This window comes from Terrapene carolina, unplaced genomic scaffold (genome assembly GCF_002925995.2).
Source record: "Terrapene carolina triunguis isolate 2854851 unplaced genomic scaffold, T_m_triunguis-2.0 Scaffold232, whole genome shotgun sequence".
Lineage (NCBI taxonomy): Eukaryota > Metazoa > Chordata > Testudines > Emydidae > Terrapene > Terrapene triunguis.
This window is the reverse complement of record NW_020664583.1, coordinates 7,828,534-7,841,529: the sequence shown is the minus strand read 5'-3', so window position 1 is coordinate 7,841,529 and position 12,996 is coordinate 7,828,534. Positions and strand designations below refer to the sequence as shown.

Sequence of the window (12,996 nt, the reverse complement as noted above, 5' to 3'; positions counted from 1 at the left end):
GCATGATTTTGGTAGACCTGGAAGAGAGATGTTAGCTTTTAGAGTTGTGCGAGGTGCTTCTGAAGAACCATTTATCCTGGCTAGAGGAAATGTTCAGAGCATGGTGCAGAAAATGGTGGGATTTTGAAATATTTGTGGTTCACCTTTAAATCATACAAATAAATGGTAGCTGAGTTTAAATGCTCCTCAAGTACCTAACTTTGCTGTTTGCTTTCTTTAGGTATACATTATTCAAGTCAGTGTTGGGAGTCATCAGTGGACAGTCAAACATCGTTACAGTGACTTCCATGACTTGCATGAAAAGGTAAAGATCAGAAGACTGGTCTTGAGCTCTTGCAAAATAAATAACTTGTCAAATCTTGCTCCATGGCACAAGCTTACTGACATCCTTATAAAAAAAATATAAAGTAAGGGAATATTTGGCCTTTGAGATGTAGTGTTAATGAAAGAGCAGATTAACTGAATTGCAAAATGAAGTCCTCACTGCACAAGCAATACAGTCTGCCTCTTCTATACTCCCTTGGAGGGACCATATCGGCCAATAAGAAGGTAGTTCAACTATTAGGCGGAGCCCTGGCCATTTGGCTTGCTAGGATGAAGAATGTTTTCATTGCCTCCCGGATCAAGCCAAAAAAAAAAAGCCCTAAACCCAACCACAGCTATCCAGTCAGCGGAGGGGGAAAAATCCAAACAAACCTGCTTAATTAGTGCAAAGCAAAAACAAATAAAAGCATTATGGCGCCCCCTGGAAGTTAGCATCTGCTTGTCACCAAACCCTAGAACCAACCATGCAGATTCTAATCCTTACACTTTGCTGAGAGTGCCGTCAGGGCTGGCTCTGGCAAAAAAGCCTCCCGCCGTGACCCCCCTCCCCCGCGGGGAGCGCGGCAGGGGAGGGCGCCGAGCCTGGCCGCGGGCCTGCTCTCCCCGACCGGCCGGAGCGCCGGGCAGAGGGCGGCGAGCGCGCCGCGGCTCCGCTGGCGGCCGGAGCGCCGGGAGGAGGGCGGCGAGCCCAGCCGGGGCTCCGCTCTCCCCGGCGGCCAGAGCGCCGGGAGGAGGGCAGCGAGCCCGGCCGGGGCTCCGCTCTCCCCGGCGGCCAGAGCGCCGCGGGGAGGGCAGTGAGCCCGGTTGTGGCCCCGCTCTCGGGCCGGAGCGCCGCACCGCCCCCCTCCAGGTGCCGCCCCAAGCACATGCTTGGTGGGCTGGTGCCTGGAGCTGGCCCTGAGTGCCGTATGTGATCTGTTCACCAGAAGCTGGTTTCAGACCAAAGACTTGCTTCATATGGGTTACAAATGAGCAGCCATTGGATAGTAATTTCTAATACCTACCAACCTGTACTGATTTAAAACAGCAATATCAAAATATGGAATTCAAGGTCCAGACTCCAGAGAAACATTTTTCACACCGAAATAAGTAAATAAAAAGATTTTGCGGTCCATTCGAAAGCATCTGGCAGTGTGGATTTGGCCCGTGGTCTGCCAGTTGACTACCCCTGATCTTGTGGAACAATGCTGGTGGTTGTACTTGATGTTTTTGGGGAGGCTGGCGAAGATTGGGGTTCAAACGTTTGCAGACACTGACTGCCAAAATAAAATATACTTATTATTTTGTTAAACTTACTGTTGTTGTTTTCATGTTCTAATATTCTTATCTCCCTCCAAAAAAACTGTCTGAAATTTATAGAAATTGAGATAAGTAGCCAAGTAACTGCAGTTTCAGAGAAATGTTACAGGAAAAAAGAAAACATTCTCTTAATATCTTAAGTTGTACAATATTACATCCTTCTTGCAAGATCAAAAACTACTTGGGTAATAACTTATAATATTTCTGTTTCTACAGCTTGTTTCAGAAAAGAAGATAGATAAAAACCTGCTCCCTCCAAAGAAGATTATTGGGAAAAATTCCAAAAGTCTGGTGGAGAAAAGAGAGAAGGAATTAGAAGTTTACCTGCAAATGCTTCTGGTCAAGTTCCCCATTGCTGCACCCAAATTGTTGTCACACTTCTTACACTTTCATTTATATGTAAGTTGCATCCTAGCTATCTAGGTATTTATAAAGTGCCCTCTCACTGTGGTATCTTGCCCATTTGAGTCAATGAGAAGAGCAGGAGTCCAGTGAAAGTTTACACCCTAATTTTGAAGTAGCTTGGGCTTTTGTGTTTTTTTTTACTTAATTAAACAAAACAGCTTTAAAATCACTCCCTTTTCAGGATTTGGGCAACATAAAAAGTTAGGCCATAGAATGAGCTTTTCCAATGAAATCTTTGACGCTGTCCCTACTGTTATTGAAACTGTACTAGCAAATAATGTGGACAGGGCCTTTGACATGAAAAATATGTTGGAGTGATACTCTGGTGCTCTGAATGAATCTGCAGTTGCATTAATTGTTAGTCTGAAATCAATATTGTTAGGTCTCAAAAGGAACATTATGTAATTGAACCCAACCTTGCTTAATAGTTAGTGGTTAGAACTATGGTTCATATTAAGACAGCTTCCAGTAGGCCAAATGAAGAAAAATGGTCTCTCTCCAGGAAATCATACTGATGGAGTGGCCTCTAGAGAAATATCTCTACACAGCAGATCAAACATTCTCTGCTATAATATTCTAAGTAAGAAGCAATAACTTCTTATTGTGGTTCACAGATTGAAAATGGTTCATTCATCTCTTGTGATTGGGTTTCTCCTTTTTGTAGCATGCTGTTGTGTTGTAAGGCTAAGCAGACATTACGAAGAGGAACATGCATTGGGTTTGAGCAGGAAGGACAAGTAGTAATTGCTTTAAATGGATGGATATGTGATGGGGTGGATCATTATCGTTAAGGCTACGATTATGTGTCAGAGGTCACGGAATCTGTGACTTCCACTGACCTCTGAGACATTTTCTGCACCAGGGCTGGAGCTCCTAGCCAGCCCCGCCCCCACAGCTCCCAGCCTGGTGAGAGACCCCCCACAGCTGCCCAGCCGCGGCGGTGGAGGACCCGGGAGCCCAGCAGCAGTGGGTGCTGAATCCACCTATCCCTTTTGTCAGGGATATTTTTAGTCAAAGTCAGGGACAGGTCATGGGCTTCCATGAATTTTTGTTTATTGCCTGTGACCTGTCCATGACTTTTACTAAAACTATCCATGACAAAAACCTAGCATTAATTATAGTTCAATGCAGAGGTTTTGGAATTGAGTCACAAATGATCAGTTAAGTACGTTGATTAAGCTTTAGTGACCAAAGCAAAACCATTTCAAAACACATAATGTGATCATAAATGAGTTTACAATGGTTGAGTGGAGTAAATAGAGGTTTTGTTCCATATTATTGCTATTGATCTGCCATTTTGAGCAGAAGTACTGGTTTAAATTAAATGACAATTTTAAAAAAATATTATAACTGCATAGTGACATGGCATAGTGTTTAAAATACAAGATTAGGAGATAGATCTGGGTTCTAGTCTGACTCTGCACAGGCTTCTTGTGTGACCAAGAGCAAGTCACTTAATCTCCCTGTACTTTATTTCCCCTATCTGTATAATGGGGGTTAATATTTTGATCCATTAATGTTTTGGAAGGTGTTTGATTTCAAATGGACGTACTTATATAGTGGATGTACAAAGCATTATTGTGTAGGCAATTTAACCTATATTCTTTAAAAAAAAGTATTGTTTTCAAACACACATTGTTTTTGTTTCTTAACTGTGGCTGCCCAATTTGAGATACTAGGAGGTGTGAATTTCAAAGGTGCTGTATACCTATAACTGCTGCTGAAATTGTGCTTGCCCCACACCTCTGAAAGTCAACCTTATGTGTCTGACATTGAGCATCTAAACTGTAACAGCATGTGTAATACTCTATTTAAATTGATTTTTAGTTTAGCATGAAAGCTAATAATTTAATTCAGAGTACCTCAGGGTTCAGAGTGCTTTACAAACCCTTACTATACCTAGGCTTGCAAGAATTTGATTTTTATTTTTTTATAACTTTGACATAATAAGAATGTTTATTTTTAAATTTTCACAGTTGTGAGAAATTATGGGGGGAATATGTATGAGGGGTCAGACAATTTAATGACAGTAGATGAGATTCAAAAAGTTTTAAAGCTTTATAGCAGTTAATACACAAATTGTAAATATCACATATCAAAATATACAAAGTAAATATCCTTCAATCAAACTCTAATAAGTTCTCAAGCAGCACTTTTCTTGCTTTGCCTGTCTGTACATTTAGATTATTATCCAGGGCAGTAGTTTTTCCTCGGTTTCTCTTTGTATGCTGAAATCAGCATTTATTGACATTTACCAATAATAATCTAATCCTTCCAAGCCTAAGTATACCTAATGAGAAGCACTGTAATAACATTTTACAGTTGTTCAAACTCAGGGACAGAGGTTGAGACTTGCCGATGACCATCTGGCAAGTCAGTGCTAGAGATGAAAAGAGGACTTGGAGTCCCAATCCCCAGTCCTCTGCTCTTGTTCTAGACTACTTTCCCCTTTGTGTCTGGGAATATATCCAACCCAGCTCATTGAAACTTACTTACTGCTATGTATTTATCCACTCATCTTTATTTTAAAAATATTAGAACTGGGGTTAGCTATCTAGACATCGACCCTCATTCTGTCTTTGGATAGTACTTGTGTGTTAGCAGCAAAGTGCAGTGCTGCTTAAGTTATACCTCTTTTCCCAGTAGGCAAATCTGGGTTGATGTATGAACTCATAAAATCTTTTTGTTTGGCTGTTCTAGAATACTTTTAAATATTTACGTTAGTTACACATCAAAAACCCCTAAATATTAACTTAGCAATTCTGCTAAATAAATATACCTTCCAGCAGCCCTTTAAGAACATGATGACTGCCTAGGAAGGAGTACTGTGGAAAAGGATCTGGGCGTCATAGTCGACCACAAGCTAAATATGAGTCAACAGTGTAACACTGTTGCAAAAAAAGCAAACATCATTCTGGGATGTATTAGCAGGAGTGTTGTACGCAAGGCACGAGAAGTAATTCTTCCACTCTACTCCGCGCTGATTAGGCCTCAACTGGAGTATTGTGTCCAGTTCTGGGCGCCACATTTCAGGAAAGATGTAGACAAATTGGAGAAAGTCCAGAGAAGAGCAAGAAAAATGATTAAAGGTCTAGAAACATGACCTTTGAGGGAAGATAGAAAAAATTGGGTTTGTTTTGTCTGGAAAAGTAGACTGAGGGGGACATAACAGTTTTCAAGTACATAAAAGGTTGTTACAAGGAGGAGGGAGGAGAATTATTGTTGTTAACCTCTAAGGATAGGACAAGAAGCAATGGGCTTTAATTGCAGCAAAGGAGGTTTAGATTGGACATTAGGAAAAACTTCCTAACTGTCAGGGTGGTTAAGCACTGGAATAAATTGCCTAGGGAGGTTGTGTAATCTCCATCATTGGAGATTTTTAAGAGCAGGTTAGACAAACACCTGTCAGGAATGGTCTAGATAATACTTAGACCTGCCATGAGTGCAGGGGACTGGACTAGATGACCTCTCGAGGTCCCTTCCAGTCCTATGATTCTATAACGGGGTGGGCAAACTATGGCCCGGGGACCACATCTGGCCCTCCAGATGTTTTAATCTGGCCCCGGAGCTCCTGCCGGGAAGTGGAATCCGGGGCTTGCCCTGCTCCTGCGCTTCAGCCGGGGAGCGGGGTAGAGGTCTTTCCCCACTCTGCATAGCTCCCAGAAGCAGCGGCATGTCCCCCATCCGGCTCCTATGCGTAGGGGCAGCCAGGGGGCTCTGCACACTGCCCTCACCGCAGGCACTGCCCCCGCAGCTCCCATTGGCTGGGAACCGCAGCCAATGGGAGCTGCAGGGGAGGCGCCTGCGTACAGGACAGTGTGCAGCGCTGCCTGGCCTCACCGCTGCGTAGGAGCCAGAGAGGGTACATGCCACTGTTTCTGGGAGCTGCTTGAGGTAATCGCTACCTGGAGCCTGATCTCCCATGCCCCAACCCCCTGCCCCAGCCCTGATCCCCCTCCTGCCCTCCAAACTCCTCGGTCCCACCCTGGAGTACCCTCCTGTACCCCCAACTCCTCAGCCCCAGCCCCACCCCAGAGCCCGCACCCCCAGCCGGAGCCCTCTCGCACCCCAACTCCCAATTTCATGAGCATTCCTGGCCCACCATACAATTTCCATACCCAGGTGTGGTCCTCGGGCCAAAAAGTTTGCCTACCCCTGTTCTATAACATAAGACTGGCCATGCTGAGTCAGACCAATGGTCAGTCTAGCCCAGCATCCTGTCTTCTGACAGTGGTTGGTGCCAGATGCTGCGGAGGGAATGAACAGAGAACAGGGCAATTATTGAGTGATCCATCCCCCGTCTTGCAGTCCCAGCTTCTGGCAGTTAAAGGTTTGGGGACACTCAGAGCATGGATTTGTGTCCGTGAGCAGCGTGGCTCATAGGCATTGATGGACCTATCCTTCTTGAATTTATCTAATTTTTGTTTGAACCCAGTTATATTTCTGGCCTTCACAACATTCCCTGGCAATGAGTTCCAAGGGTTGACGGAGCATGGTATGAAAAAGTGCTTCCTTATGTTTGTTTTAATCCTGCTACCTATTAATTTCATTGGTTGATTCCTGGCTTGTGTGTTATGTGAAGGGGTAAATAACACTTCCTTATTCCCTGTTGCCCTTCTGTACTTTTTCCAATTCTAATATATCTTTTTCTGAGATAGGGCAACCTGCACAGCACACAGTATTCAAGGTGTGGGTGTACCACGGATTTATTTAGTGGTCTGATATTTTTTGTCTTATTTTCTATTCCTTTTCTAATGGTCCCTAACATTGTTAGCTTTATGTGACTGCCGCTGCACACTGAGCAGATGTTTTCAGAGAACTGTCCAGGATGACTCCAAGATCTCTTTCTTGAGTGGTAACGTTTAATTTAGACCCCCATCATTTTGTATGGATAATTGAGATTGTTTTCCAGTGTGCATTGCTTTGCATTTATCAAAATTGAATTTCATCTGCCATTTTGTTGCCCATATATCCAGTTTTGTAAGATCCCTTTGGAAATCTAGGCAGTCAGCTTTGAACTTAAGTATCTTGAGTAATTTTTTATAAAATCTACGAACTTTGCCACCTCACTGTTTACCCCTTTTTCTAGATCATTTATAAATATGTTGAACAGCACTGGTCCCTGTACAGATCATTGGTGGACCCCGCTATTTACCACTCTCCATTGTGAAAACTGACCATTTATTCCTACCCTTTGTTTCTTATCTTTTAACCAGTTACTGATCTATTAGAGGACCTTCCCTCTTACCCCATGTCTGCTTACTTGGTTAAGAGCCTTTGGTGAGGAATGTTGTCAAAGGCTTTCTGCAAGTCTGTGTATACTATATCCACTGGATCATCCATGTGCACATGCTTGTTTACACCCTCAAAGAATTCTAATAGATTGGTGAGGAATGATTTCCCTTTACAACAGCTGTGTTGTCTCTTCCCCAACATATTGTGTTCATCTATGTATCTGATAATTCTGTTTTTCACTGTAGTTTCAACCAATTTGCCTGGTACTGAAGTTAGGTTTACTGGCCTATAATTGCCATACCACAATTAGTAGTTCTGCAATTTGGTGTTTAGTATCCTAGGGATAGCCATGTTAGTCTGTATCCACAAAAACAAGGAGGAGTCCGGTGGCACCTTAAAGACGAACAGATTTATTTGGGCATAAGCTTTCGTGGGTAAAAAACCACTTCTTCAGATGCATGGAGTGAAAATTACAGATACAAGCATAAATATACTGGCACATATTTATGCTTGTATCTGTAATTTTCACTCCATGCATCTGAAGAAGTAGTTTTTTACCCCCGAAAGCTTATGCCCAAATAAATCTATTAGTCTTTAAGGTGCCACCGGACTCCTTGTTGTTCTAATTTGGTGTTCCTTCAGAACTCTTGGGTGAATCCCATCTGATCCTGGTGACTTATTGCTGTTTAATTTATCAATTAAAAGGATGTGGGAATCTCCCTCACATCCTCTCCAGTGAAGATGGATTCAAATAATTCATTTAGCTTCTCTGCAAGGACCTGGTCTTTCAGGAGTGCTCCTTTAGCACCTTGATTGTCCTGTGGCCGCACTGGCTTCCTGCTTCTGATGTACTTAAAAAAAGGGGTTTTTTTGCTGTTAGTTTTTGCATCTTTTGCTAATTTCTTGTCAAATTCTTTTTTGGCCTACCTAATTATACTTTTACACTTGACTTGTCAGAGTTTGTTCCTTTCTATTTTCCTCAGTAGGATTTGACTTCCAAATTTTAAAGGATGTCTTTTTGTCTCTGCCTGCCTCTTTTACTCTTTTTAGCCATGGTGGCATTTTTATGGTGTTTTATAATTTGGGGTATACATTTAGTTTAAGCCTCTATTACAATGTTTTTAAAAAGTTTCCATACAGCTTTCAGGCATTTCACTTTTGTGACTGTTTCTTTTAATTTCCATTTAACTAGCTTCCTCATTTTTGTGTAGTTCCTCTTTGTGAAGTTAAATGCTACTGTGGTGGGTTTCTTTGGTATTTTCCTCCCTACAAGGATGTTCAATTTAATTACATTATGGTCACTGTTAGAGAGTGGTTCAGCTGTTTTCACCTCTTGGACCAGAACCTGTGTACTGCTTAAGAATAAATTAAGAATTGCCTCTACCCTTGCAGGTTCCAAGACTAGCTGTTCCAAGGAGCTGTCATTAATGGTGTCTAGAAATTTTATCTCTGCATCTCTTCCTAAGGTGTCATGTACCCTGTCAATATGGGGATAGTTGAAATCACACGTTATTGGGGTTTCTGTTTTTGTAGCCCCTCTAATATCCTTGAGCACTTTACAATCACCATCACCATTCTTGTGAGGCAGTTGGTAGTATATTCCTACTGCTATACTCTTATTACTCAAGCACAGAATTTGTATCCATAGAGAAACTTGTTGCACAGTCCTACACTTTACTTTTGACACCTGAATTTCTCCTCTGCTAAACTTAGAAAATCTTGTAGCAAAGAAAAGAGGATGGGTGCTCCTGGAAGTGCAGCTGAAAACTGATCCTGTGAACAGAAGACTGCTGTGAACTAGACAAATAGAAATATGATTAGAGCAGTGCTAGAGACAGATTTCTGTTTCCCCACCTCCCAGGTCTGCCATTGGAAGGAGGACTCTTTAGCCACAAGCTGATTGCTATGTGGCCTTGGGCAAAGTCATTTAACTTGTTCATATCTTACAGATGGAAAAACTTGCTTTTCTACATTACCAGTGAGGTGGTGAGGATTAACTGGTGTTTGTACAGCTTTGTCTCCAAGTGCATATGTGCTACGAATTACTGTTGTAATTTGTTCATTTAAAACAGGAGCAAGAACAATTCTGTGCCACTGAATTATTTTTTAGAATGCAGTTTTTGTAGCTTTTCATCCTAAGTTTATTTGGTTTGAACATTTTAGGCTGATACATAGTGCAGTTTCAGTTCAGTTTATATTTTAGGAGCATATTTTCTAAAATACTTCAATAAATGAGCAAAGTAGTGTGTAGCTGATGGACTCTTTGTGTCTTTATTCCCTTGTTATGAAGCATTAGAGCTATCTGTGGACAAAGTAAACTTCTGGATGAGTACTGAATTAAGAATCATTTGATTTCTGTTGCTTCCTCTGTTATAAATGATATGAATATTTCAAGGTTAAGATTAACTATTGCATGAAGGTTTACTTCTAATACTGTTTTTGCAGGGCTTTCTTTGTGTCTAACAGAATCAATACAAGAATTATCTTATTACTGTTCCATTGTGTCCAAAACAGCCTCTGAATTTCCATAGGATCGTTGCTCATCGTGGGTGGGAAATATTTCATTCCCCATCTTGGTGCCTTTCATTCCCCTCCTTTATGGACTTGGGGAGGCAGAAATGTTGACATCCCTCTATTGAAATTTTTCTGCCCTCATCCTCCCTTCCAAAGTTGTCTACACACCTACCTGTTGACTCCTGGGGCTGCATTAATGGTGATGCCAGAGTTGGGGGGGGGGCAGGGGGAAGGATGTGGCACAGCATTTATGCTGTCAAAAAGCAAATATGTTGAAGAAAAGTCTAGAAGAATGAATTTAATTGCCTTTTCTATAGCTATCCCTTTCTTCACACCTGTGCAAGCCAAAGAAAGCATCTTTTCCATGTTAGTGGCATGCAGTCTCAGTCTGACATAGGAGAGGAATTCTTGAATGTTTAATAAATGAATAGCTTATTCCAAGACCTCTTTTCAAAATAGTCGTCTTGACATTTCTCAGCAATGAGTGGTTACTAGAACTTGTATAAGGAATTAGCACTACTTGAAAGTAAGCTAATATTTTTGGTAATATTTACTCTAGCATCTGTTACATTTAAAAGAGTAAAGACATCTAGTTAAGAATGTGCCTATTTAACTATAGTCTAATGCTGTCTTTCTTTATCTAATTTAAGACTATTTTAATTTTCAAAATTATTGCAGGTTATTTCCTTAGTGACTTTAGCATTATAAAAACATCCATAAGATATAATTATGGTCTCAATACTTCATTTTTTAAGATATTTCTGAAGATCTTCTAATATGGTAGGAAAGGGAGATTTCTGATAAATGTCAGAAGTGTTAACATTTGAAGAATGGAAAACATTTAAATTAGTCAGTTACAGTGCTTTGTTCTTTGCAGGAAATCAATGGGATCACAGCTGCGTTGGCTGAAGAGCTCTTTCACAGAGGTACTGTAACGAATTGCCTAGAATTTAACAGAGAACAATAGTGTGTATTTGGTATGCAAATTTTCTTAAAATTATATTGTATATGAATATACATGGAGTGACGTGTCTCCAGGCAGCCAGATATAGATTTCCCTTTTGAATGTTGTGGATCATGTTTTCTTTAGTTCTTTTTTGCTCTCCTCCCCTCTGTCTCTTGCTATCAACTCTTTGCGTACTCCATATGGACAGATGTATTTTAGTTTGAACAATGCTGGGCCATTGTCAATGCTGGCTTGTAAAGATGCTCTCAACAGCAACGTGGAAATGCAGTAAATAGACACTGCCATGAGTCTGCCCTCCCCGGCTCTTGGAATGGACTTACTGAAACTTCTCCCAAACTCAGAACTCTTATATGATGAGCCCTGGGTGCCCTCGCCAGGAAACTTTCATAAAACCTCTTGACATGGCATATTATTCCAACACTTCCTCTTGCAACTTACACATGTTTTTTCCATATTAATCAATAATATTTTAGCATAAGCTGAATTAAAATTTAATGTGTTCACTGTACATAAATTTGTGTCTATTTTGTACTTCTAATTTAATAGTTTAGTTAACCTCATAATTATAGTATCGTGAATGCATCCTAATCAGCTTGTTAAAAGGCATTCTTTCCTGAGACTTGGAGACTGAATGCCTTTTCCATTAGTGTAGTGAGTTATCTCATGCTTTTGCTGCTGATAGAGCTGGTCAGTATTGCAGCAGTAGGGAACTTATGAAATTGTAAAACCGTTTCAAAGGTAGTATTCAGAAAATTTTGTAGCTCTTTAAAATAATAGTTAAAGGACAAAATTCTATCCTGACTTGCAGTACATGCAACCTCATTAGCATCAACGGAATTGCTCTAGGTTTACACTGATGTGCCAGTAGCAAAGCAGAACCTGGCATTAGTTTGTAACTTTAGCACTTAGGATGAGATTTCCAAAGACCTCTGCAGCTGGCCTTCCTCTGCTCCCATTGAGGCAGGGTGGGGGTGAGAATCATTGACTGAGTGCTTTTGGAAACCCCATCCATAATTTATAAAGTTTATTATGAAAACTGATGCCTGTCCTGTCCTTAATGTCTAATTGCTGCTTCTGAGTGAGAGGAGAAATGCTAATAGTTCCAGAGCAGTGTATTTGTAGTTTATTGGCTATAGTCAGGATAGAATTTTCAGGTGTCCATGAGGGCTGACAATCTGATGCTATTTCTTACTATTTGAAAACCAGTCCAAAATAAGAGTACTAGAGTGAGAAGAAATGTTGATGGAAAATCAGGATAAGTGGGGATGCATGTTGTATTTCAGATAGTGGGAGTTCATTTTGACATTGTGAGTACAGTGGGAGCCTTAGACCTACCAGTATAGCCATTATAAATGTTTTCTATAATTCCCCATTGTATACAGCAAATGCTGTGAAGTCGGTAAATATGTTTTATTAAAAGGAACTGTTCTGCAAATGGAATGGTTAATGTTAATTGTTCGGGAATTTATCTAAGGATAGCTTGGAGAAAGAGTGATCTTTTACATTAGATAAATAAGCTTCAGTATGTCTGATCCTGGTCTATTAAAGTTAATGGGAGTATGGCTTTAACTCCATGAGGAGGTTTTGGCCTGTTGTGGCTGAAGGGCCTATTTTAAACATTTAGATTTTCTAATGCAAGAAGTCCATAGTTTTCTGTTCTTCGAATATTTGTTTTAAATGGCAAAACATGTGGATGTTGCTTCAGTACTTCAGTCAGAGCTAGGGTGTAAAGGGCAACTAGTTAAATCTCCAGCATGAGGTGCCCACCACCACCGTAATTCTCCTCTCTTGCCCCTTCCCCACAGCAGTGGTGGGCATCAGCTGTTTATCCCTTTGGATGAAATCTTAAAATATTATGACTCCGTGTTTAATATCACTGTACTCTTGTTTTTCAGGAGAACAATTACTAATGGCTGGAGAGGTCTTCAGCCTCAGACCATTGCAGTTATATGCTATCACTCAACAATTGCACCAGGGGAAACCTACGTGCGCTAATGGAGATGCCAAAACTGATCTAGGTCATATTCTGGATTTCACATGTAGACTCAAATATTTAAAGGTAGAATGTATTGATGTAAATAATGTAGACATTGTTTCCTTCAGTATACACTAGAACAGGGATGGGCAAACTTTTTGGCCTGAGGGCCACATTGGATTTCCAAAATTGTATGGAGGGATGGTTAGGGGAGGCTGTGCCTCCCCAAACAGCCAGGCGTGGCCCGGCCCCTGCCCCCATCCGACCCCCCCCCCCC

General features: G+C 41.2%; 1 protein-coding gene across 3 annotated transcripts in view; it reads left to right on the top strand.

Annotated features, from left to right (window-relative positions):
• The window catches only part of NISCH (nischarin), a 62,089-nt gene that overhangs the window by 8,294 nt on the left and 40,799 nt on the right, over window positions 1–12,996 (top strand). For all 3 annotated transcript variants that reach the window (XM_024195708.2, XM_029912570.1, XM_024195709.2), the window contains exons 2-5: window positions 221–304; window positions 1,840–2,022; window positions 10,655–10,703; window positions 12,640–12,803. In XM_024195708.2, coding sequence (XP_024051476.1) covers window positions 221–304; window positions 1,840–2,022; window positions 10,655–10,703; window positions 12,640–12,803 — 480 coding nt within the window. The remainder of the gene's footprint in view (window positions 1–220; window positions 305–1,839; window positions 2,023–10,654; window positions 10,704–12,639; window positions 12,804–12,996) is intronic.